The sequence below is a fragment of the Cnephaeus nilssonii genome (assembly GCF_951640355.1).
Source record: "Cnephaeus nilssonii genome assembly, chromosome: 17".
Lineage (NCBI taxonomy): Eukaryota > Metazoa > Chordata > Mammalia > Chiroptera > Vespertilionidae > Cnephaeus > Cnephaeus nilssonii.
In genome coordinates, this window is record NC_137088.1 from 5,717,886 (window position 1) to 5,743,314 (window position 25,429).

At 53.8% G+C, this 25,429-nt stretch overlaps 1 protein-coding gene across 2 annotated transcripts in view; it reads left to right on the top strand.

The window, feature by feature from the left end:
- The window catches only part of ITGA9 (integrin subunit alpha 9), a 273,816-nt gene that overhangs the window by 62,178 nt on the left and 186,209 nt on the right, over positions 1-25,429 (top strand). For both annotated transcript variants that reach the window (XM_079794406.1, XM_079794407.1), the window contains 3 exons: positions 284-329; positions 4,579-4,733; positions 11,553-11,713. In XM_079794406.1, the coding sequence (XP_079650532.1) occupies positions 284-329; positions 4,579-4,733; positions 11,553-11,713 (362 nt within the window). The remainder of the gene's footprint in view (positions 1-283; positions 330-4,578; positions 4,734-11,552; positions 11,714-25,429) is intronic.

Below are 25,429 nucleotides of genomic sequence, written 5' to 3' on the forward strand. Positions count from 1 at the left end.
TCTTACAGGACCATCCTGGAGCCCAGAGGCTGGCCGTCAGGGGCCCGGCCTCGAGGCCAGGCTCCGTTGTCCAATGTAATATCTATGAAGTATTGAAATATATATTAAATATAATATAGGAAATTAGATATTTAATTTGGAAAATACTTGGTGAACTACACACCAAAACACCAGTGTTAGCTGGCAGTGTTTATTGTAAATAACTTTAATTTAGGAAGCATTCACTCGCCCAGAGGGGACAGGCTTCAATAAGTTTCTAAATCTGCACGTTTCTGGCTTTCAGATGTAACTGTTGGAGCCTTCATGTCCGACAGCGTGGTTCTTCTAAGGTGAGATGTTCCCTCTTGCTTCTTGGATGACATTCTTCGTGGGTGAGGGGTGGGATTGGTGCGGGGGGGGACCTGGGGGAGTCATTCACCATTAGTCGGCAATTCCCTCTGTCCCGCTCCTTGTGGGCGGAGGTGCTTAGTCTGTGGGAATGCTCCCTTTCTTTTAAAAAGTATTTTATTTTATTGATTTGAGACTGAGAGAAACATTAGTTTGTCATTCCCCTTATTTTTGCTTTCATGGCAAAATGTGCCCTGACCGGGGATCGAACCTGCAGCCTTGGTGTAGTGGGAGGATGCTCTAACCCAGTGGTCGGCAAACTCATTAGTCAACAGAGCCAAATATCAACAGGACAACGATTGAAATTTCTTTTGAGAGCCACATTTTTTAAACTTCAACTTCTTCTAACGCCACTTCTTCAAAATAGACTCGCCCAGGCCGTGGTCTTTTGTGGAAGAGCCACCCTCAAGGGGCCAAAGAGCCGCCTGTGGCTCACGAGCCGCAGTTTGCCCACCATGGCTCTAACCAACTGAGCGACTCCGCCAGGGCCAATGCTACCTTTCTTGTTACTCTCTGTCCCAGAGTTTCCAGCTGGTGGGTCTGCAGTGGCTTACTGGTGTGAGATGATGGCATCCTTGGAGCTCCCAGGCAGAGTCTGCGGCATCCTGGGCCATGGGGGTTTGCTTTTAGCCGTGCACGACCCCTTTCGTTCATGTGCTGTGCTCAACGATCGTTCCTGTGGGTGTCGTGACACTCGGGCCTGGGAAGCGCTGTCCTGTCCCATGTCTTCACCTCCCCCCCTGCATCCTCCCCCCCTTACCTCGTCAGTCCCCACCCCCAGGGACCGGGAGGGAGCCTTCTGCCCGAGGGACAGCAGTGGAGCTGAGGGACGTGCGCTGGGGCCAGGCAGCCTGCGTCTCCCCTACAGAGGCCCGTGGGCCGCCGTCCCACCCGTGAACCGTCTCCAGGCATGTCTGTCGGCATGAGTCAGAGGAGGCGGAGTTACACTTTGGAGTGGGAGCCAGCTCCTAGGTTTTGTTAATAACCCGATGGCAGAACGTCCTAAAATAGGCGAGTAGGATCCCAGCGCTGGAAGGGGTCCCAGGGGCCATGTGGTTCCTCACCCCAGGTCCCTCTCATGCAGCAGCGCCTTCAGCTTCTGAGGGTACAGTTAACCCCCGGGTCACCCCAAATACTTGGAAGGGGCAGAATCCTCCTGAGGCTGGGAGTGTGAACTCGGGGGCCTGGTGCTCTGGGTCCCAAGCCTGACTCTGCCTGCATGTGAGTCTGATGCCCTCTCTTTCAGATTCTCATCTGTTCAGCAAGGTAGTAGTACCGACCCATGGGGTTCTCACGAGAACTCCGTGAATTAGTGCATGTGAAATGCTTAGAACGGGACCCGATCTCGGTGCTCAGTCAATGCGAGCAATTCTGACATAAATTGGGTTCTATTTGCCTCCCTCTGAGTCTGCTTCTTGGTCCCCTGTCTCCTACGTAGCAGCCCCTCATTGTTGGAAGGTGCTAAGTGTGTCCTAGTCATGACCCCGCTGCTGGGCAAGGTGGGTAGACTGGGAGTTACCGCAGGGTTTGGTGGGGCCAGGAACCCCCACAAATGTGCGTGTCCTCACCGAGAGTCCTCGGGGTGCGGGCGAGGGGTGCCTTGGGCTGAGCTTGGAGAAAACCTTACTGACGTGGGTGGCTTCCAGGCAGGTTTGCCAGGCTAGCGTCGTCTCCAGCCGTTCAGGCTCTTTCTGTCCACCCATCGCTGCCCCGCCAGCAGCACTGACCCCGAGAGAGCCCAGGGCCCCCTGCCTGGCTTCACTCTTCACCTGGACGTGAGCTAGACTGCCAGCCATCGGAAGGAATTCCAGCCACCAGCTTCCCCCAAAATAAAATCTCGGGAACACGGGCGTGGCTGTCCTGAGGTGCCCCTCTGCTTTCATCTCCGAGGCTGGCCCCGGGCGGCCCAGCCTCCCGCCCACAGGAGTGCGGGCAGGGCCAGCTCTGCCCTCAGGAAGTTTGTTCTCTCTGATTAGCCGGGGAGGCCAGGTCCTGTGGCGGGACGATAGGCGGCTGGTGGGATGCCATGGAGGCAAAGGAAGTGATCAGAGAGGCCCATGAAAGATTTCTGGGCGCTGCCTGGTCCAAAAACAATACTTGGAGTTGGAACACAAAGGTTGGAGGGAACTGATGTTGGAGGGAGATGTGCCCGGGAAGGTCCTCGCGGGTCGTTTCAAAGGATTCTGTTTGAACAACTTTCATCATTCTGTCTGGCCCGCTCCCTTCTGTTTCCTGTTCACCTCGCCTTCTGCAAACCTCTGCCGTGAGCGGAGGCACCAGATGTCCCAGGTGGCCCCTGGGGTGATGGGAGGGGCTGGCTTTTCTTTTCTTTCTTTTTTTAAAATACGTTTTTATTGATTTCAGAGAAGAAGGGAGAGGGAGAGAGAGAAACATCAGTGATGAGAGAGAATCACTGATCAGCTGCCTCCTGCATGCCCCACATTGGGGATCCAGCCCACAATCCGGGCATGGGCCCCGGCTGGGAATCGAACTGTGACCCACTGGTTCATAGGTTGACGCTCAACCACGGAGCCACGCCGGCCGGGCGCTGGCTTCTCTTTGGTACGAAGACTGGGACATATCCTGGGCAGGGCAGGGCTCCCCCGGGGTGCAGACCCGCTCTCCCTGGGACCTCTGTCTGTTTTGTGAAACTTCGGGCTTACCTGTGGCTTGGAATCCCTTTTAAAATAACGGAGTACCGTTTGCAGCCATTGAACAAGGGCTTTTGAACAGTTACTATCTTGAGACCAATCGGGGTGAATTCGCCAGGATCCCAGCCACTGGAGGGCCCTGCAGGCAGGTGGGGCAGGTTCGGAAAGAGACGGCGACCTTCATTAGTACGTGAACACAGAGACCACAGCAGGCGTGGGCACCGACTGCCAGGGTTGCTAAGGACGGGAGGGGAACCCCTGAGCTGGCCGTGAAGGGCCTGGGAGGCTCTAGCGAGTGACCATGGGCATCCGTACAGACACCGTGACCAGGAGAAGTTGTTCTAGCTTCCTCTGCCAAGGACGAGCCCAGAAGAACATTGGGAGGCCAGGATATTGGGTTTCTCTCGGGCACTGCCTCCCTCGAGTCCTGTAGCTGGGTTTGCTCCGGGAGCCCCACAGTTCCCTTGTACTTGTCACACTGTTCCTCTGGACCCCGTCTCCTGGCCGCGGTGGCCGCAGTGACATCCCCTGGCCCCACGTGTCCCCTGGCTCCCTCTTTCTCCGAGGCTTCCTTTCAGCTTCCTTCCCCTCGAGCTGGTGTCGGTCCTCGTTCCCATCTGTCTTGTCACCCTGGGCACTCTTTGAGGGGTCACTGTGCACAAGGAAGGTCATTGTTCTCGGACCGCGAATGCCCCTCAATCTTGTTATGTCAGCCCCTTGCACAAAGGCCAGGGCCCCCTGGAGGTAAAGAGGTCTCTCTGTGAGGCCTGGCGGGGAGGAGAAGGTCAAGCCGCAGCTTAGGTGGTGAACGGCCCCTGCGCAGATGTTTGCCGGGAGAGCACAATGGGCTGATCCGCTCTGGGGAGCTGCAACGGGGATGCCCATCCACCCCGCACTGGGGGGCGGGCCGTGTCCGTGCGAAGAGAGGGGATGTTTATTGGGTTTCACGGAGGCCAGGCGGGTTGGTCCCATCCGCTCGGAAGTGCTTTGCTGGTACCAGCTGGGACTCCTTTAGACAAGGTCTTTCAGGAAAATGCTTAATGAATCGATGGGAGTCCCTGAAGGGGGAGGTCTGGCCCCCTGGTCGGGCCTGGAACGTCGCAGCTCATGCTTCTAATGGCGGTGAGGGCGCTTGGGGGCGGGGGGGGGGGGGGGTCCTGATTGTGCATCTGTTTCTCAAGTTGTGCCATCAGCTGTCCAACTCCTCAAATATACTCATTTCTTCCTGATGAAATGGAACTCGGAACCTAATTGGTGACATTTTAACACCCGGTGGTCCGTTTATGGCTTCAACCAGATGTGTTTCGTTAACAGCCCACCTGCCTTTATTGTTGGGAAGCGAACCGTTCATTTATTGGGAAATAAACTGAAGAACCAGAGAAAAGTATTGACAGAGCATCCGGGCCCTTGTCTCTTGGACGATTTCACACGTTAAGTGCTGGGCTGAAGGCCTAGGGTTTGTCCCGTCCGTTTAGTTCTTGTCTGGTTCTGGCAGCTGCTGGTCCGCACGACTGAGTCACCTTCCTCTCTTGACCCGCAGGGCCAGACCGGTCATCACGGTGGACGTCTCCATCTTCCTCCCCGTCTCCATCAACATCACGGCGCCCCAGTGTCGCGACGGACAGCAGCCCGTGAACTGCCTGAATGTCACCGCCTGCTTTCGCTTCCGCGGCAGGCACGTGCCCGGAGAAATCGGTAATGAGCCACCGAGTCAGGGATGTTTCCGGGGTTCCTGCTGGCGGTGCCTCCCCCCGGGGTTTGCAGGCAGCGGGCCGCAGATCCCCCCGGCGTTCAGGAAAACGAACTAGAGCTCAGCCTTCCCAAGAAAGGGAGAAATGCAGAAATCTGCCCCGAAATGAGCGGGCAGTGGCATGATGGACAGGTTGGGCAGGGTATGGGCAGCCGTTGTGGGAATGGATGGGCTGTCAGGTGGAGGTGGAAGGAAGCGTGTCAGGTGGCTGTGTGAGTCCAGCTTCGGGCGGGGGTTCTGGAGTTGGGCATAGAAGGCAGCCCCCCGGCTCTTCACCGTCGGGAAGGTTGGGTTTTCAGATGGAGGAGGGGTGGGGGGATGTCCAGGCCCCGGGCATCCTCCGCCCTCCTCCTAGCCCAGCAGACAGTGCTGCCAGCTGGCTCAGTGCCACGCCCAGGCCTCTGAGGATGAGCTTTCCCCATTCTCATCGCTGGTGGCTGCGGAGGAGCCCCGGTGGTGGTGGTTTTGACCACGGAGGCCTAACACAGGAGAGTGCATATCCGGGGCTGGGATTGTCAGCGAAGGGCTGCCTCTGGGCTGTGGGATAAGGAGGCACCGGTGGGGAGCTAGGCCTCCGGGACAGCGGTCGGAGTGGTGTCTTCAGTGGTACCAACCTGCCGCCGCCTTGGGCCGCAGCACCCCCGGGGGCTGGTTTGGGAGCCACAGCAGTTGGTGTTATTGCCTTGTCTCTGGTTTCTTCTCCCCCTTGGGACCTGGTGGGGCTCATGCATATGCACAGGGATGGGACTGCAGGGAAGGGACTCCACGCGCCTCTTCCCTTTCCGCTTTAGCCATGGAAAACCACGGCTCCCACGTGGCCACGGGAGTATTCAGGGCCAGCTGATTAGCCACGCCCCTGGGGGCCGCTGTGGCTTCTGGCCGAACTGTGGGGACTCTGGAGGGTCGCTGTAGGGGTGACTCTGCCCTGGCTCCGCGGGGAGAGTCCAGTCAGGAAGACAGAAACCGCAGCAGTTGTTTTAACAAAGGGAGTGTAACGTTGGGGGTCGGTTCAGCAGGTCACAGAGGGCCGGGTAGTAACCCAGGAAGCAGCCACCGCTTCTAGGTCTGCACCAGGTGGTGTCCCCAGATGGGATTAGAAATGCAAATTATAACTGAATCAGACCCTCTGAGGGTGGGGCCCACCAAGCCTCCAGGTGGCTTAGCTTTGAGCACCTCTGGTCACCTAGGGCCGTGGTCTGCAAACTGCGGCTCGCGAGCCACATGCGGCTCTTTGGCCCCTTGAGTGTGGCTCTTCCACAAAAGACCACGTGCGGGCGCGCACGTACAGTGCGATTGAAACTCCGTGGCCCGTGCGCAGAAGTCGGTTTTCGGCTCTCAAAAGAAATATCCATCGTTGTACTGCTGATATTTGGCTCTGTTGACTGATGCGTTTGCCGACCACTGACTTAGGGGAACCAAGGGCAAAGGTTACGTCTGGGGGGGTCCACTCCCTTGGGGACCTGGAAGCTGGGAGAAGAGCCCCATGCAAAGCTAGGACCTAAAGCTTGGAGGAAGGGCTGCTAGCTGGTGCTGCTGGGGTTTCTGAGGGGGTGCAGGGAGCCTGGCTGTGGGGGAGAAACTGAAACTTGAATAAACGGCTGTTGGAGCCAGCTGCTGTGACAAACTGATGGGGGGTTAAGCCGGTGGGGATGGAAAGCAGGCAGGACGGAGCGAGCCCCTTCTCCCTCCTCCAGCCTTGCAGCCCCTGCCCCCAGCTCTCCATCTTGGCAGAGCCACACAGAGGGCGACTGGCAAAGCGGAAATGAGTTTGCCCAGCCCCCTCCCGGCACCGCAGAGGGAGAAGGACGGGTTTGGAGCTGAGAGGCAACAGCCTCCAAAACCAGCGCAGCGAGTGTCCAGTCCCGTGGAGATACTGAAGCGCCTGTTGGGTCCGTCAGTCGGCAGATCATTACTGTGTTCTTAACAGTGCCAGGCGGGGTGCTGGGTCCTGGGCGCAGAGCCGGGAAGAGGCCAGGCAAAGGCCTGTCCTCATGGAGCTTGCGATCGGGGGCGGGGAGAGGCAGATGATCCAGACAGAAACAGCCGCTGCCGCTGCCTCTGGGTGTGTCTGAGCCCCTTTCGCGGCAGCCCCTCGGCTCAGTGTTGGGGGGCAGACACAGCACCGAACTCCAGCAGCCTCAAGAACAGGTTTATGGTGCATTGCATCGAGTGAGAGGTCTGCCCATCCCATGTCTCATGAATCACTTCATTCTTGGCTCGGGGAGTGGCCGTGGCTCCTCGGGGCCTCCTGGATGCCATAGTAAGGGTGGTGAATGCTTTGCCCCCGAGGGCTCTGTCCCCGACCCCTGCTGGCCACGCTGCAGCCTCCACCGGCCTGTCAGTCTCTGGGGGCCGAGAAGGAGCCAGCCTTTCTGGGCTGTGACCTGAGTCCTAGAGCAGAACCAGGGCGGGATGAGCCCTAAGTGGTTGTGTTTTGTGCTCTGATTCTGCGTCCTGTGTTTCCATGGCGCCCGTCAGCCGGGCAAAGCCACGAGCACACAGGGGTGCCTGCCCTCCCTCCAGACCAGCAGCTGGGCCCCAGGGTCAGCCAAGCCAATGCAGAAATAGGGTTGAAACCAGGAGACTTGATCGCTCACCCTCCCTCTGGCTTTTGGGGTGCATTTGTCTTGGCTCCTTCCAGTTTCTCCGGGAGCATAGGGGTGGGTTAATGAAGCAAATCCGTGTGATATGAGGAATGGGATAACCTGGTGTGACAATCACCACTCATTCTTTGGTGTGGGGAGAAAACTCAGGAAAACTAGTGAAGCGGAAGTCCTTTCCCTTCCTCTCCTAGGAGACTCTATAAGACAAGCATGTCAAACTCGCAGCCCGTAGGCCGCATGCCTCGTTTATTTGGCCTGTGTGAGCCTTTGAGTTTGACATGCTTGCTCTAAGGGGACCTCAGAGTAACTGGAAAGAGAATGTATTAGTTGAATTTCACCGCTGAAATCATGTTCTGACGGAGCAAGGGAATGAACTCGCTGGAGGAGACCGGAGCCAGGGTTGATGCAAGCTAGCTGGCCTCTTCCTGGTCCAGGGGGGCCCTGGGGAACCAGCTGGGGGCAGGGGCAGGAAGCGGCTGGAAGGAGTACTTGGGGCTGATCAGCTTTTCCATCAACATGACATCATTGGACATGGCACGGACACAAGCTGCCAGGAGGCAAACCTGCAGACGTGACACGTGCTGTTGGGGAGGGTCCTAATCAGAACCAGCACCGTCCCGGGGGCGGCTGGCTGGGCTGCCTGTAGTGGGGCACCCTCCCCCGGGGCCCAGTACCCTCACCGAGCAGGCTGATTGGCTGCTTCTGCCACGTCTCCTCCCCTTCTTCGGGGCTCCCTTTCAGACACACGTGGGGTGGGTGCTGTTGAAAACTACCAGCCACGCTCAGGCCACTCCCAGACCTCCTCACTCAGGCTGGGTTTGCCATCGTTGCGTCTCCTGGGGGCTGCTTCCTTCTAGAAGAGAGAGTTTGATATGGAGGGAACTTCTTTCTGTGTAATTTAAAACGTCAAAGTAAATTTTAAATCAAGGAGGAGCACTAAGTAGGTAATTCTTAAAGATGAAAAGCTCCCCAAATGATCGCGCTCAGGGAATTGGATGATTCGGCCTGTCTGCATCTGTACACGGTAACGTTTGAGAAGAGTCTGGCAGGTGAACGTGCCGCCTCAAACAGGGCGCGGCTGTGGTCCTCGGCTCAGTCTCTAGTAACTAAGCTGCTTCTCCTATCCCTGGAGTCGCAAGAGGGATATACACTGAGTAGCCAGATTATTATGACCTCTGAACTCAGTGTGTGTGTGTGTGTGTGTGTGTGTGTGTGTGTGTGTGTGTGTGTATACATTTATTTATTTATTAGAGCCCTGGTGCATGAATTCCTGCATGGGTGGGGTTCGGCCAGCCTGGCCAGGGGGCGGGGACATGGGCGGTTGGCCGGCCTGCCTGCTGGTCGAACTCCTGGTCAAGGGGACAATTTGCATATTAGCCTTTTATTATATAGGATATACACTGAGTGGCCAGATTATCATGCGTTCAGAGATCGTCATCATCTGGCCACTCAGTGTATGGCGTCCGCGATTCTGCAGTGAGGTGGGGCTCTGAGGACCACAGCTGGTCTTTGTCAAGAACTCCTGAGGGCTGCTCTGGGCACAGGAGCCCTTGGGTGCCTCCGGCCTGTCCTGCACCTGGGCAGAGCCACCAGAAAGCCCTCGGGAAAGGGGGTGCAGGTGCTGGCAGTGGCAAGTCAGGCTGGACAGCAGAGAAGCGGGAAAAGCCAAGAGGATGTGGGTGGGGCCCCCGCTATGGTCCGCTCTGTTTTCCTGTGTTCGTTTCCGCCCAGGCTGTCTCTGAGCTCAGCCAGCTCGCTGCCGGCAAGATGGGTCAAACCTGTGTTCTCTGCATGGTCGCCCTTACCGAGGGAGGGTCGCCACAGCACTGTCCCCTGGGAAGAAGGCAGGGAGGGGGCTGCCCAGAGACCCCGGTTGGCAGCTGCCACCACCACAGTGGTTTGCCAAGGCCCCTGCCTCCTCTTCCATCGACGCCCACCTCCAGCTCTGATCTTGCTAAACAGAACTAGGAAACTTACTTCACTTACACGTATCCTTTCTCACTGTGGGGCTGCTGCTCAGAGCAGCGGTGACCAGTAAAAAGTAAATTGGCCAGAGTTCACTTTTAGATCTTTGCGCCTGTTTTGGCTGTGCACTCAAAAAGGTGAGGTGTGTTTTTTGTCAGGCCCTATAAAAAATGCACCCAGAACCCGGGTGGGAGGAGTATCCTGCACGGTAGACTGGGGAGGTCTAGATTCCGCCCTGAGATGCATGGCTCTCTGGCCTGGAGCAAATCATGTTCGCTTTGGGGGCCTCAACTCCTCATCTGAAAAATGAGGGTTTGGACTAGCTGGTCCCTAGGATTGCCCCAAACACTTGGCATTCTACGCATGTACCCCATTTTCCGCTGTTGTCGGCAAGGGAGTCGGGGTGTAGCTCTTGCATAGGCTCCTGTGTGTTCTCTGCTGAAGTACTTTCCCACAGGCATTCTTTTCCTCTTAATAGTATCTCCCGGGATGATCGAGGTCCCAGGTTGCTCCGTGGAAATCGGCTATTGCTGCAATAAACAAGTTGGGGCAGACTGGCCCTTGCTGCCCAGGAATCCGCCAGCTTGGCATGGCAAGATGCCTGAGATGGCAGAGGCCCAGGAAAACCATTAAAGGCATCAAAAGCATGCCCGGTGACAGCTGCCGAGTGCCAGCCCAGGTCACTCTCCTCTCTCCTGCTCCATGCCTCCCCTGGTGGCTGAGCCCTGTGTTGGGATTCAAAGCCAGAGCCAGGCCGGGTGCCTGGCCTCCCAAACGTCAGTGCCCGTGGGCGTGAGGGTGCCAGAGCCCAGCTTCGAAGAGGCTGGGGGGTGGGGCCGGGGCAGGGGCCGGGCTGTCTGCCTTCCCATTGCTCAGCAGTCTTGCATGGTCGCTTACGGACAGAAAGTTCCTTTTCTCTCACTTTACAAATGTCCTATCCCACAAAGCAGCTAAAATAGAGTGGTGCAAAGGGGCTGACCTCTGGAACGGGGTTCTTTGGTACAGACAAGCCGTGAAATAGGCCTGTTGATACTAATGCCATATTTACCTAGTAAAACACATTGTCCTATATTTTCTAACAGACTCAAATAACAGAGGCAGAACCTTTTGAGTTCATCCAATGTGCATTCTTTATTGTGACCATTTTTTTAAAAAGTCCCAGATTGTGCCCTAACCGGTTTGGCTCAGTGGATAGAGCGTCGACCTGCGGACTCTCAAGGGTCCCAGGTTGGATTCCGGTCAAGGGCGTGTACCTTGGTTGCGGGCACATCCCCAGTGTGGGGTGTGCAGGAGGCAGCCGATTGATGTTTCTCTCTCATCAGTGTTTCTAACTCTCTCTCCCTTCCTCTCTGTAAAAAATCAATAAAGTATTTTTTTTTTTAAAAAAGTCCCAGATTGTGTCCTAGCAGGCTCTGCCAGCTGGCATTACACACACAGACGTAGGTGATGAGTTTTGCTCTGCGGGAGGGCACCTCATGCATGCCTCATGGTTTTGTTAACATGGGAGGCACTCTACCATGTGTGATGACCGCATGCGGCCGCCTGGGGAGAAAGCTTCAGACTGTGTGTGTGTGTGTGTGTGTGTGTGAGTTTCCGAGAGTGTCCGTTCTGTGAGGACAGGGGGTTTGGTCTGTGTGGTTCACCAATGCGCCCCCTGCACCCACACCGTGCCTGGCACACGGTCTGTACCCAGTGGTGCACACCCAGTGGACGGCGTGATTATAGAGCACGGCCTAACCTCTGCCATGTGAGTGGGAAATGATTGGATGCTTCCTCCCTCGTGTTGGGCATAGATCCCATTGCTTCGTAGAAGCCACGGCTCCAGGCAGCCGGATCGTTGGAGCAGCTCCTCGTGCTATTCTGTGGGTTCGACAGCGTGTCTGCCTTGCAGAACCCTGATCGCCTTGAGCACAGCCGATGGTTGACGCGGGTCTCGGTGGCTCCGTTGATAGGTCATGAGGCTTAAATCGGGGAGAGCCAGGAAGTGTGATGCACAGAGGCCCAGCAGGAAGGCCGGGTCCCCGGTTGTCTCTGGATTCCGCCATGCTGAGAAGGTGTGGGCCCGGGCAGCAGGCCCCTGTGCAGTGGAGGGTTAGGTGTCTGTGAGATGCACTCGTGATCCCGTGAGGAGGAGCGCAGATGGCCTTGACCCCGTGTGTCTGTCCTCCCTGACATTTCGGCCTTCTTCATTGGCAGGCCTGAATTACATCCTGACGGCGGATGTGGCGAAAAAGGAAAAGAGCCAGCCGCCCCGGGTCTACTTTGTGCTGCTGGGAGAGACCGTGGGCCAGGTCTCAGAGAAGCTGCATCTGGTGCACATGGAGGAGACGTGCCATCACTACGTGGCGCACGTGAAGGTCAGTCCTGCTTCGCATCCTCCGACTTGGAGGCCTGCCCACGTTCATGGGGAACTGTGGAAGCTGCTTTCATGGTGCATTGCGTACGCTCTGACTTCCGAAATCGTCACAAGCAGGAGGACATTCCTTTCTTCTTGTGGTAACGTTTGAGTCTGACAGCCCTTTGTTTATATTATCGCGCTGGCCTCGGTCCCTGAGGGCCGTTGTGGTGGGTGGGACAGGAGATGAGTCCACCCTCTCTGTCTTTGACTTGTTCTTTCGGGAGGTTTCTCTTCCTCTCCCCTCGAGGAGGCTCGGTAATCTGCTCAGAGGAGAGTCACAGAAGCACATGCTTCTGGGTCTGCAGTGATGCTGGATCGCACTGCACCTGATGCCTTCTCAATGGTCCACTACGTGTTAGCTCATCGTCCTGGGTAAGGCGTTTGAAAACTGGTTGGACTAGATTTTTCTCCCTTGATTACTTTGTGTTTATTTTAGGAGTGCATTTCTTTGGCTTCTTTCCCCTCTCACTCTAAATAAACGCTCAAATGCTTTTCTCCTCTTGAAATGGTTTGTTAAATACACTTTGCTGCTAATTCAGGAGGCCAGCCTCTGATTAGCTACAGAGTGGGCCCTGCGTCGGCAGGCGATGGCAGGGCGGGAATCTTGGTGGTGCCCAGTGCTGAGGAATGACCGGCCACTGACCCACAGGCAGAGGCAGAGAGCACAGGAGGTGGGAGGACCCCTGTGATCCAGGCCACAGGGTAGGTGGAATGAAAGTGGGCTTGGGAGTCTCACAGACCCAGTTGGTGTCCAGTCGGATGAATACATTGACCTCTCTGTGTCTCAGTTTCTGCAATTCTAAAATGCGCACAGTAGCCCTGGCTGGTTTGGCTCAGTGGATAGAGCGTCAGCCTGCAGGCTGAAGGGTCCCGGGTTCCATTCCGGTCAAGGGCACATTCCCCGGGTTGCAGGCTCCCTCCCCGGTGGGGGGCATGCAGGAGGTAGCTAATCAATGATTCTCTCTCATCATTGATGTTTCTCTCTCTCTCCTTCTCCCTTCCTCTCTGAAATGAATAAAAATATATTTAAATAAATAAATAAAATGGGCACAGTAATACTTACCTTGCAAGGTGGTTGTAAGAATTAAACATGACATGATGAATACACTTACAGAACCTTGCATGGAGCCTGAACACAGAAGATGCTCAGTAAGCATTCTTATCATTTAATCGGGCTATATGTAATTGCCAATATTCTAACAGTCTTAACTTACAAAAATGGCAATTTCACGTAGTTTAACCTAATATTATTAGCCAGTGGCTTTCTGATGATCGCAAAAATAGTCCACAGATTAGGGATGAAGTATCATTCTATTATTGCCAGAGCGGGAGAATAACAGCTGCTTCTAGATGTTTCTGGGTTGTGTATAGAGAAATGGGGCACACATCCATGGCACTTGGCCTGGCCCAGAGCCCACGAGTCCATGCCCCCGAGAGGCCTTTCATTGCGGCTGGATTCCGTCTCCTGCCCGGACTCGTGCTGGGACCTGCCCAGACCCACTGCCCTAAGGACGGGTGAAAGCCATTTATAAAACAGTCCATCCCGCCCTTAAAAGCCCTCAGGATGGATGACCCAGCAACTGAAGGTAAGTGTTATCATCATTTGGTTGGGCAAGTGCAATAATAGAATGACACTTCACCCCTACTCTGTGGACTATTTTTGCGATCATCAGAAAGCTACTGGCTAATAATATTAGGTTACACTACATGAAGTGGCCCTTTTTGTACGTCAGGAAGACTGTTAGAATATTGGCAATTGCATACACTGAGTGGCCAGATTATTACGATCTCTGAACGCATAATAATCTGGCCACTCAGTGTGTGTGTGTGTGTGTGTGTGTGTGTGTGTGTGTGTGTGTGTGTGTATTAGAGGCCCAGTGCATGAATTTGTGCATGGGTGGGGTCCGGCCAGCCTGGCCAGGGGGAGGGGACATGGGCGGTTGGCCGGCCTGCCTGCTGGTCGAACTCCTGGTCGAGGGGACAATTTGCATATTAGCCTTTTATTATATAGGATCTACACTGAGTGGCCAGATTATTATGCGTTCAGAGATCATCATAATCTGGCCACTCAGTGTATAGCTCAATCAAGTGATAATAATGCTTAGCACCTGCTGTGTTCAGGTTCCATGCAAGGTCCTTTAAGTGTTTTCATCATGTCATGTTTAATTCTTGCAACCACCTTTCAAGGTAAGTATTACTGTGCCCATTTTAGAGATGCAGACACTGAGACACAGAGCAGTCAGTGTATTCATCTGATGGGACACCGGCTGGCTCTGTGAGAGTCCAAAGCCCACATTCACTTCCTTTACCACGTGGCCTGGATCACAGGGGTCCTTCCACCTCCCGTGCTCTCTGCCTCTGCCTGTGGGTCAGTGGCTGGCCATTCCTCGGCACTGGATACTCCCGGGAGCACACCCTTGAATCCGCCCCCTCCCCCGAGGCATGTTACCTGTACCCTTCTCTCTGCTAAGGCCCCTTCCAAGGGCCCCTTCTTTTGCCTCTGTAACTTCTCTCCTGAGCCCGTTTCTTCCCCACTCACTTCTACCTCCGTGACTTCCCAAATAAGTTTTCTCTTATAAAAATAAATAAGTAAATAAATAAATAAGTAAGTTAATGAAACAGTTCAGGCTCCTGTTAAGCCAACCAGCCACCTACCCCTCTCGGTGTTACTTTGCATTGGCTTGGGGGAGCGAGGCTGCCCAGCACAGGCTCACAGTCTAACATGGCCTGGTCTTAGGTACTTGTGCTTGGTCTCTCTGTACTTCCTGGAGGCGGGGCATCTTCCTGGAGGCGGGGCATCTTCCCTGGGACTTCCTCCTGCTGGGTCTCCCTCACATGCTTTCCTTCAGGGCTCTAGTGTAGGGCTTCTTGCTTTGGCTGAGAGATAGGGCCGCACAGAGCTTGCAAGGCCTCTGCAGAGTGCCCTTGGGGAACAGTGACCCTGAGGTGAGGGCCAGAGGCAGCCCCCCAGGGTTCCCCGGGAAAGAGCAGGGCGGCCCCAGGTCTTCGTCCTGCCACTCCCTGATATCCAGGGCAGCCAGATTTAGCAAATACAACTAGAGGGTTTCTGGGTAAACCTGAGATTCAGATAAACAACAAATAATTTGTTTAGTCGCAGGGGTCCTCAAACTTTTTAAACGGGGGGCCAGTTCACTGTCCCTCAGACCATTGGAGGGCCGGACTATAGTTTAAAAAAAAAACTATGAACAAATTCCTATGCACACTGCACATATCTTATTTTGAAGTAAAAAAACAAAACGGCAAAAACACCCGCATGTGGCCCGCGGGCCGTAGTTTGAGGACGCCTGGTTGAGTGTAAGTACATCCCAAATAGTGCCTGTGATACACCTCTATCGAAATGTACTTGCTGAAGTAGTCATGAGGATGCCCAGGACCACACAGGGAATGAAGTCACTAATATTGTAGTGACTGTAGAGTCCAAGGTGGGCACTGGCAACATCAGGGGGAACACTTTGCCAAGTATAGGGTTGTCGAACCATCCCCTTGGAACTCAGACACAATGGTGCTGAATGTAAACTGTAGCTGAAAAATAAACCGAGAAAGGCTAACATTTAATAAAATGGATTTGTTGTTTATCTGAATTCAGATTTAACTGGGCGTCCTATTGGAGGCGCACCCTATCCATTGCCCCCTTGCGCCCTCCCCCCTCCGCCCCCCCCCGCGTCACACTTCTCCGTTCAGTGCAAGCGTGGCTGACGAGAGGAGAGAGTGAGAGCTGGTCATAGAGCGTGGAGGCTGAGGCTAGAACTCTGGGGTACAGAGCTGGCATAGACCTTCATGTGATTGTCTGGGTCACGGTAGGGAACAGCAATGAACTTTGACCTGGCGAAATGCAGATATCATTATTGCTTGACCATTTTCTCATGCAGGGAGGTGGGGGTGGGTGGCTACATCACAAAGGCGTACGCCCTGAGGCGTTGACGGTTCGAGGCAGCATCCTTGTTAAGCAGCACTCAAGGTGTCTGATACCTTATCGCCACAAGGAGAGGTGTGTGAGTGTGTGTGAGTGTGTGTGTGTGTGTGTGTGTGTGTGTGTGTGTGTGTGTGTTTCTTTCTACTGGGTATTGTCTGGGTCCTAGCAGAGGACCCTGGTCATGGCCAAGTAAGCCAGCGAGGGTGAGCGCTAATGAGCTGGCTGGCTTTCTGCGGTGCGGCCCAGCTGGCCTGGCCTGTCGTCTCTCCAGATGTGGGGAAACAGCTGTGGAGGCCAGGGCACTTGTGGGGCCGAGACAGGCAGCAGGGCTGGGGGGGAGGATCACCGCCTGGCTGCCTCCGGGAGCGAGGCCTGGGAGCCGGTTGTCGCAGCCTTTGCCTCAAGTGGAGCCTGTCGGAGGGTCGAATAGACCGCGGAGGAAGATAAATAAAAGCGCTCTGGCTTATCGCACACCATATGGCCGGCAGACAGGGAGGCAGGCCGGGCCGGGCGGGCGTGTTTTGTTTAGGCTATCTTTAGGTTCTTTTTTCTTTTTTTCTTTAAGCCTATTCCAATCTTTTTTCCCCCTTCCTCCTCTCCCTGGTTTTTATGCCTTATATGGTGATAAGGATCTCCATCCTTGAGGACTGCCGGGGCTGACACCTGCCTCCGGGCGCACAGCGTGGCCCGTGTTTTGTTCGGTTCCTGCCCCCGGTGGGGCCTCCAGGACATAGTATAGGGTTTGTGATGAGCCCCCTCCTCCTGTGGCTGCCAGGTCCCTTCTCAGGGCCCTCCTGGGGTCATCAGCGCTGAGGCCCGGCCAGTCGCTTGCTGGGCCTCTCTGCCGCACAGTCCACATGCCTCAGTTTTCCTCCTCTCCTCCCCCCAAACCAGCCCAGTTTGGGGGACAGGCCCCTTCCGGTGAAGGGGGCTGGAAACCTTGGTGAATCCTCGTGGTCAACAGGCCACACACCTCCCGTCAGCCTCAAGGCTTTCTCTACCACTTGGCCTCAGTTTACCTTCCTAGCCTCATCCTCTGAATCACATGTGCCCTGGGCTCTGGTCCAGGTGAATGGACCCTTTCCTCTGGGGACGAGCCCTGTGGTTCCTGCCTTGGTTCTGCGGCTCACCCCAGCGTCTCTGGCTCTTCAGTCATCAGAGACCCAGGGTTTTTGTTTCTGATATGTTGGTATTGATTTCAGAGAGAGGAAGAGAGAGGGAGAGATAGAAACATCCATGAGAGAGCAACATCCATCAGCCGCCCCCTGCACGCCCCCTACTGGGGATCGAGCCTGCAGCCCTGGCATGTGCCCTGGCTGGGAACGGTACCGTGACCTCCTGTTGCATGGGACAGTGCTCAACCAACTGAGCCACACCGGTCACATTTTTTTCTTTAAATCAGCTGACTTCCAGCCTCAACTAAAGTAATTTAAAACAGAAACGCTGTGCCCCCCTGTAAGCAGAGAACCAATTACCGCATGCCAAAATAGAAAGTAACTGTAAAAAGAAATACGTCGAAGACACAACAACGTCATTGAATTCTAACTGGATTTCACTGTTTGCCAAGTGTCTGAAGAAGCAGCCTGCTCTCGTGTTAGGAGGGGCGGTTATGGAGTGCTAGGGAAGCACGGAGGACAGTTGGCACCGCTCTGGAACTTTCTCCCCGGTGCAGTCAGAGGACTCCAGGGAAATCACTTTCCAACATGGCAGCCCTTTTGTAGAGCAGTGCCCGTGGGCCGTGGAAACCAGGCCCTGAGCCCCGTTTGGGAAGCCCTAAGTCCCGGCGTGCTCGGCTGCGGTTGGCTGTGCCGCCCCCTCCTGCCTGCTGAAGGTCGGTCTGTTCTTCAAGGCTCAGTCAGTCCACAGGTCTTCAGTGTCCTCCGCCAGCCACTGTCCTTGGTGATGCCACTGTAACCGGACAGTCAATGGTCAGTGCTGCTTGTCACTACTTGAGCCAATTCAGCAGAGACAGGGTTGAATTATCTGAGTGTTTATTCCAATCCTGCCAGCAGCATGGGAGAGCAGCGGGTCACCCACAAAAGTCTGCTCTGCCTCTCCCCATAAGCCAGCTGCCTATATTGGGGTAGAAGGACAGAGATTATATGGGGAAGTAGGCAAAGCATAGGCCAAGTGGGCAGTTTACAGGTCTGAAGATTTGCAAAGGCCTGTGGGTATGCAAAGGCTGGGTCTTTAAAGGGCTAGTGATATGCAAAGGGTTGGCAGCTCTGGTTTCTGCAACAAGGTTGTTAGTCTTTCCATGATAACAGGCAGCTCCCGGATGGGGAGGGTGGGCTGCATTTCCAGGTGAGCTCCCAGTCCCATGTGCAACTCCCAGCCAGGTTAGAATGTGCCTTCTTTAATCAGAACAAACCAATCCCAGTTCACAGAGCAGGATTGATATTTCTTACAATTATAGCTGGTCCCCAACATTCTATTTCTGCCCCATATCACCACTGTACGCTTCCTGTCTTCTCAGAGCTGCCCGACCCCTGCTTTGAGAAAGAAAGGTCAGCACAAAATAAATGCTTGTCAAACTGAAACTTGTTGGCAGGACTAATTGGGTCAGCTGGAGTGTGGGGTCACAGGCAGCATCCGATCAGGGCGGGGCCTGCTCAGGTCTCTGTGGACCTACAGCTGGGAAGCGATGGCATGAGATGATGGAGCAGAGAGTTGTGGATGCATGGCCCATGCTGAAGAATACAGACAAGTGTCTTGTCATGACTGCATTGTTTTCCGGTCCAGAGGTATTTACCTGGGTGCTAGCTGCGCTCCATCCCGGAGTCCTGCACAACACCCGAGAAAGCCAGCCCTTTGTGAGGTCAGGCGCTTATGTCTCACGGGCCACCCGGGAGCCTCCTCGGGAGCCAGGAAACCAGGGGGATAGTGTTGAGTCTGTACAGGGACCAGGCCAGGCCAGGCCCAGGGCGGGGTCAGTTGCATCATTCCCAACTGTGAGGATGAGTGACACCCTATCTAGAGGCCTTCAGCAACCTTTGGTGAGCAAAACCACGCGCCAGCCACTGTGAAGGGAGCTGATCACAAGGATGAATGCAAAAAGGAAGAAAAGCCACTCCAGGGTCTGGGAAAGCTCAGCGGCTCTCTGAGTAGCTGCAGATGTCCCCAAGGCCGTGCTTTCCTGTGGCGGGAGGAATTTTCAAGGGAGCTTGAACCCAAAGTTACTACAGCTGCTTTGTCACTTGTGGGGGCAGGTGGCCATCCTGGTGTGGCGAAGGGCAGGGCATCACACTGGCCACCATGTCTTATGATGAGAACTTTGAAGACTTACTCTCTTAGTAACTTCCAAATATATAACACGTGGTGTGCATGGCTTCCCCAGGACTCACTTTATAACTGTACCTTTTGACCACTTTTATCCATCTTCCTGGTCCCCTCCTCTGACAATCCTCAATTTGTTCTCTTTATTTATGAGTTTGGTTTGGCTTTTCTTTTTTTTTTTTTTTTTTAGATTTCATATATACGTGAGATCATAGCGTGTCTTTCTTCGTCTGACTTATTTCACTTACCGTAAATGCAACTTTAATAATGGCCATGGTTAACCACAGACTCGTAAACCCTCTGAAAATTCAACAGTTGGCTCCTGCAAGCCAGCTACAGTGAGCTCCCCCCACAGTAACCATGGTGTCTGTTGTGTTTGTTGCTAAGTTGCTCCTATCACTCAAGTCATGCCTTCCACACCAAGATGTTTTGATTAGCAGAGCCCTTTTCTTCTTGTTTCCTGTGGCTTTTTGAGTTGACAAAGAATAGGAAAGTAAGTCTGCCGGGTCAGTTTCACCACCAGGCCGTAGCTTTAAGATCTGCACGTTTGGTTCAGGGGCACTCTGTATTTTGACTGAAATTATTAGATGGTTTAATAGTTTCCATTTAAAATAATGAAAACGATTTTTTAAAAATCCATCAAACCCTGCTGGTGTGGTTTGGTGGTTGAGCGTCGACCTAAGAACCAGGAGGTCACGGTTGGATTCCCCATCAGGGCACATGCCCAGGTTGCAGGCTCAGTCCCCAGTAGCGGGTGTGCATGAGGCAACTGAGCAATGATTCTCTCTCATCATTGATTTTTTTTTCTTCCAAAAAGCATCATTTATTAGCAAAATTCTGGAATCTGGCTCAGCGATAATAAAACAGTTCCTATCATGGAACATCATTGATGTTTCTATCTCTCTCTCCCTCTCTGAAATCAATAAATATGTATTTTTAAAAATAAAAATAAAAATTGATCAAGCTCACTATTCCTCATCCCTCATACATGTTGAGGCTCTGTTCAGCAGCCCTCTACACCCCAAAGAGGAATATGCAAAGGAAATATCAATCCTGCTCTGTGAACCGGGATTGGTTTGTTCTGATTAAAGAAGGCACATTCTCACCTGGCTGGGAGAAGAGCTGATTGTTGAGCTGCATGGAGGAGGGGAGGGGTCTGGTGAAGGGAACTGTTTGAACCCTGGGAGTCTCCTCACCTCTTGAGACTGAATCTGGCCCAGTGCTGATCTGTGCAGGAAGGACTGGCAGGGTATTGCCGGGCACCCCCCTCCTGGGTGACCTCTGATTTTAAGAATGGGGAGTTTTCTGGTTATAGTGAGTGGGATGGCAGAAAGGGTTCTCTCACTGATAGCCAGGGATGCCCCCACAGAGAAGAGACCCCCCCCTTCCAAGTGGCAGGTGGTTGGCCCCATGTCATGAGAGTTGGAATAGTGGTGGACAAAGGAGAAAAATCGATCCATGTGTGTCCTAGAAGTTTTATGAGAAAGAGGGTGACATAAAACTTTAATATCTGCACATTCTTTTTATAAAAGCATTAGGGCCCAGCCGGTGTAGCTCAGTGGTTGAGTATCACCTGGTCAGGGCACATGCCCGGGTTGAGGGCTTAATCCCCTATGGGGAGTGTGCAGGAGACAGCTGATCAATGGTTTTTCTCTCTCATCGATGTTTCCATCTCTCTATTCCTCTTCCTTCCTCTCACTCTAAAAATCAATAAAAGCATTTTAAAAAACAAATAAAATAAATGCATCAGGGCTGTGTAAATAACAAGAAAATCCGTAGTAACGTAACAGTGGTAATAGCTCTGTCACTGAACATTTACAGTGTGGTTTTCTATGCACATTTAGTCACTCTTAGAACCCAGTGACATTATTATTATACTTAAAATTATATTTGTTATAATTACATATCCTCTCTAATAAAATGGTAATATGCAAATTAACCATCACTCCGCTACATAAGCCACACCCACCAACCAAACCACGCCCACCAGCCAATCAGGGCGAGTATGCAAATTAACCCCAATCCAAGATGGCTACAGCCACAGAGAGCAAGGTTTCCATAGAAACCTTGGAAGCCAAGCTTTCCATAGCCGTTGCAGGCCTAAGCCTCCACTCAAGCTACAAAGTTTCAATTATAGAAGGTAAACAAATTCAAACAAATGGCGGCAGAATGGAGCTTGAGAGAGCAGGCCAGGGTTGCCGGCGGCAACAGGGGAAGCAAAGCTTTCCGCACACCCTGGCCGGGCTCACCCGCTTAAGGCTACAAAGTTTCAATTGTAGAAGGTGAATTAACTGCCACAGAAATGGCTGCCACCCCAGGCTACAAAGTTTCAATTGTAGAAGGAAAATAAATTCCAGATACCAGGGCCTCCCCTTGGGTTGCCAGGAGGTGTGGCAGGCCTGCAAACCACCACAGGCCCCTCGCTCAGGCTGCCCCATACCCCAAGGGAACCCCCACCCTTATCTGTGACACCCTTCAGGGCAAACCAGCTGGCCCCCACCCCTGTACCAGGCCTCTATCCTATCTTATAAAAGAGTAATATACAGATTGATCATCACTGCAACACACAATATAGATGCCCCCATGTGGTCAAAGATCCTGCCCCCATGTGGACACAAGATGGCCAGCAGGGGAGGGCAGTTGGGAGACACCCGGCCTGCAAGGAAGGACAGTTGTGAGGGACCAGGCCTGCAAGGGAGGGCAGTTGAGAGGGACCAGGCTTGCAAGGGAGGGCAGTTGGAGGTGATCAACCCTGCAGGAGAGGGCAGTTAGGGGTGACCAGGCTGGCAGAGGAGGGAAGTTGGGGGCAAACAGGCTGGCAGGGGAGCAGTTAAGCATCAACCAGGCTGGCAGCGGAGTGGTTAGGGGATGATCAGGCTGGCAGGCAGAAGCGGTTAGGGGCAATCAGGAAGGCAGGCAGGCAAGCAGTTGGGAGCCAGCAGTCCTGGATTGTGAGAGGGATGTCCGACTGCCCGTTTAGTCCCGATCCTAGGATCGGGACTAAACGGGCAGTCGGACATCCCTCCAGGAGTCCCAGATTGGAGAGGGTACAGGCTGGGCTGAGGGACAACCCCCCGCCGTGCATGAATTTCGTGCACCGGGCTTCTAGTATATCTATAGAGTAAAATAAAACCCCATTATAGAGTTGACGAATCTCAGACTGTGAGCCTTTAATGTGCTCAAGGCCTCACGGCTGATCAGCAGCTAAGTCTTGGGTTTGAATCCCATCTGGCACCTTAATAGTTTTGCTCCTGGAACAGATTACGTAACCTTAGCGCCCAGCCCACAGGAAAGGATGGTCACTGTAATTACCACGCACAAGTCGGTCTGAGGGCCTGAGGACGGGGAGGCCCTGGCTCTGGGAGGTCTGCCTTCAGGCCAGTTGGTCCTGGGTTTCCCATGTCGGTCCGAGAACTGGACTCACCGCTGCTGCCATGTGTGTTGTACCTGATGTGCCCTGTGGCTAGAGGGAAGCTCAGGTGTGTGTTTGTGAGCCCCGGGCCAGGGAGGGGCAAGGGGTGTGGAGCGTCTCTTTCCTCCTCTTCGGTCTTTTCCGTTGGTCTTTGGCCTCAAACATTTAAAAAAATAAATGTCATTTAATCCTCGTTTGAGGAACTCGAAGTCTGGTGCATGCATGCTGCCCACCAGCACGCGTCGAGTACCCGTACATGGCGGGTGCCAGGCTCTGCCGGGTGCAGGGAGAGGAAGACCAGGGCCCGCCTCTGAGAAGCTCAGGTTGTTTCACGCCTGCATTGGGGGCCCTGGCCAGTTTCCAGCTGGCCCCTCGCACCTCACGCTTCTCTGTTTTCAGTTCGCTTCTACACGCATCACTGATGTAGTGGCCCATGTCCAGGCGTGCCTGGGACAGGCCTGGTTTACACCTGTTGACCCAGCAGAGCCATTAATAGTTACCCTTTCACTCTCAACGCGTTCCCCTTGAGATGGCAAATGATGGGTGCCACTGCATTTATTGAGCGCCCACTGTGTGCCCACTGATGCTGTGCTGATCCCTGGGGAAACGGCGAGCAGTAGGACACGCTGGTCTCTTGGCCTCTGTTCTGAAAGCCGTGGGTTGGCCGGTCAGGCAGCCCCGTGCCTTCAGACTCCTTGCTTTTGCTCTTGTTGCTCCCTTCCCACTAGCTTCACCCATGCAAACCTTACCTCCCTCTCCAGTATGACGGCCCACCACCCTGATTCCTCTCCCTGCTTCCTCCTTTCACCCCATCCCCACCCCAGGCAGGCTCTGGGCCTTCTTCCCACCTGTGTTGCTTGGTGTCTGTCAGCTCGAGCCATCCTGATAACGTACTGCACACCCCGGTGGCTGAAACGACAGATTTCGTTCTCACAGTTCTGGAGGCTACAAGTCCAAGGTCAAGGTGTCGGCAGGTTTGGTTTCTTCTGAGGCCTCTCTCCTTGGCTTGCAGATGGCTGCTTGCTCCCTGCGTCCTCCCGGGGTCTTCCCTGTGTGCTTGTCTGTGTCCACATCTCCTGTTCTTATAAGGACACCCCTCACATTGGATTGGGGCCCACCCCGAGGAACCCATTTTAACTAAATTGCCTCCTAATTACCCTGCCTTTAAGTGCAGTTCCATTCTGAGGTTCTGGGGTTTAGAACTTCCACATAGGAATCTGGGGAGGACCCCAGCCGGCCTTTCACACTCTGGGGCTTGCTCTGTGTCTCTCCTGTGGGATTATCAGCTCTTTCAGGGCAGGCAGCTGACGACATTTGGTTCTGTCACCCTGGGCCATGCCTAATAAGGAATAGGGCCGCCCAAACGCTGGTCAAATGACTGATTAGGTTCCAGTGTCATTTCTCCCTCACCGTCCGTTTCAAAGGATGAGTACAGTTACTGGACTGAACTTCAAAGGAGATTTTTGTCTCCTGAGGTAATGATCAAATGTTTCTGATCCTGGAAAGATGCTGGTGGATGAGACCATAGGAACACACACGCGTGCACGCACACACGCACACAACAGAACCATTTTTGGGGTCTTCTAAAAAATAAGGAATTGCTTTCTGGCTAATCTCTCCCTTTGGGTATAGATGTAATGCAGGGAAAAGGCAAAGTCCAGATACTCACCCCATAGCATCCATGTGGGGATGAACATGAGACCTGTTTAGAAAGTGCTAAGCTCAGCACACTGGAAAATATGCAAACACAGACGTGAGAATCCTCCCTAAGTCCACGGTGCTGGAGTTTCCAGGCGGGTGTCTCCCCACTCTTTTTAGCCCTTTGTGGTTTTGCTTATTATTTGTTTAAAACCCCCAAATCCACCAGACGGTGATTGTGGGGTCGCATGAACACTCTGTCCCACGTGCCTTCGCAGATTGCTGAACCCGCCTTGGAAGGAATGAAGGAAGGCCGGAACACTTGCAGGAAATGGTTCAAGGCTCTAGCACCTTTCAAAACCCACACACAGCAGTTGGCCCGTGTGCAGTCAGCTCTGTGGCTCGCTGGGATGCCTGGCGGCAGGAAGTTGATTCAGTTGGTGGGGACCCCTTCCTTCTGTCCAGGAAGAGGAGGTGTCCCTGTGTGGAAACTCTAGAGCATCCCTGTCCAATAGAAACGTAACGTAGGCCACAGACGTCATCGTAAATTTTGTAGTTGCTACCTTGAAAATGTTAACCCTTTGCACTCGCTCGCTTTTTTCTCTCGATTCCTTTATTCTAATGCTATCCGTGTCGAGTCACACTCAACATCCGAGTGCAAAAGGTTAAACCAGGAAAATTAACTTGAATGAGATATATTATTCAACCCAATATATGCAAAATATTATCATTTCAACATGGAATCCACATACATATTATTCATGAGATATTTGTGTGCTTTTTTGCACTAGGTCTTTGGAACTCCATATGTCTTTGAGCCACATTTGACGTGCTCACTGGGCACACGTGGGTAGTGGCTACCCTATCGGGCAATGCTGGTCCTGGTCACCTTGGGGGACCTTGGGATTGCTGCAGGGACCGGAGCGTGAATTCGTACGTGCAAACACATTCCCTGAACCAACTCAGAGTCAAAGTACAGCTTCTGCCACCTGAGGCTCTGAGAAACATGTTCACATTAGAAAGGTTGCCTTCATGCTTAGATTAGGAAGCATGCTTCCGAAGTGTCTCCCCGGAGCCCAGGGGTCCATCAACGTGGTGCTGAGGGTGTGCAAACTCAGCCTTTCAGAAAGCCTTGTGGGGGTCCCAGCGATTGCCCCCCAGCTGCTGACAACGTCCACGTCATTGCTTTCCGCATGGGTTAGGACAGCTCGGGGAGCCTGTGCTGTCAGACTTTCTGCTTAGGTTTTGATGACATTGTAGGGATTCCTGGGATCACGCTGGAGGGGGTGGGGCTGAGAGAGTGGGTGCAGAAGGGCTTGGGGCTGGAGAGGCCCGCGTGTCTGGTGTCTGTGTTCCTCGCCCATGGACGTAGGTACTGACCTTCCCTGGACTCATTACTCAACCCTGTTAGCACT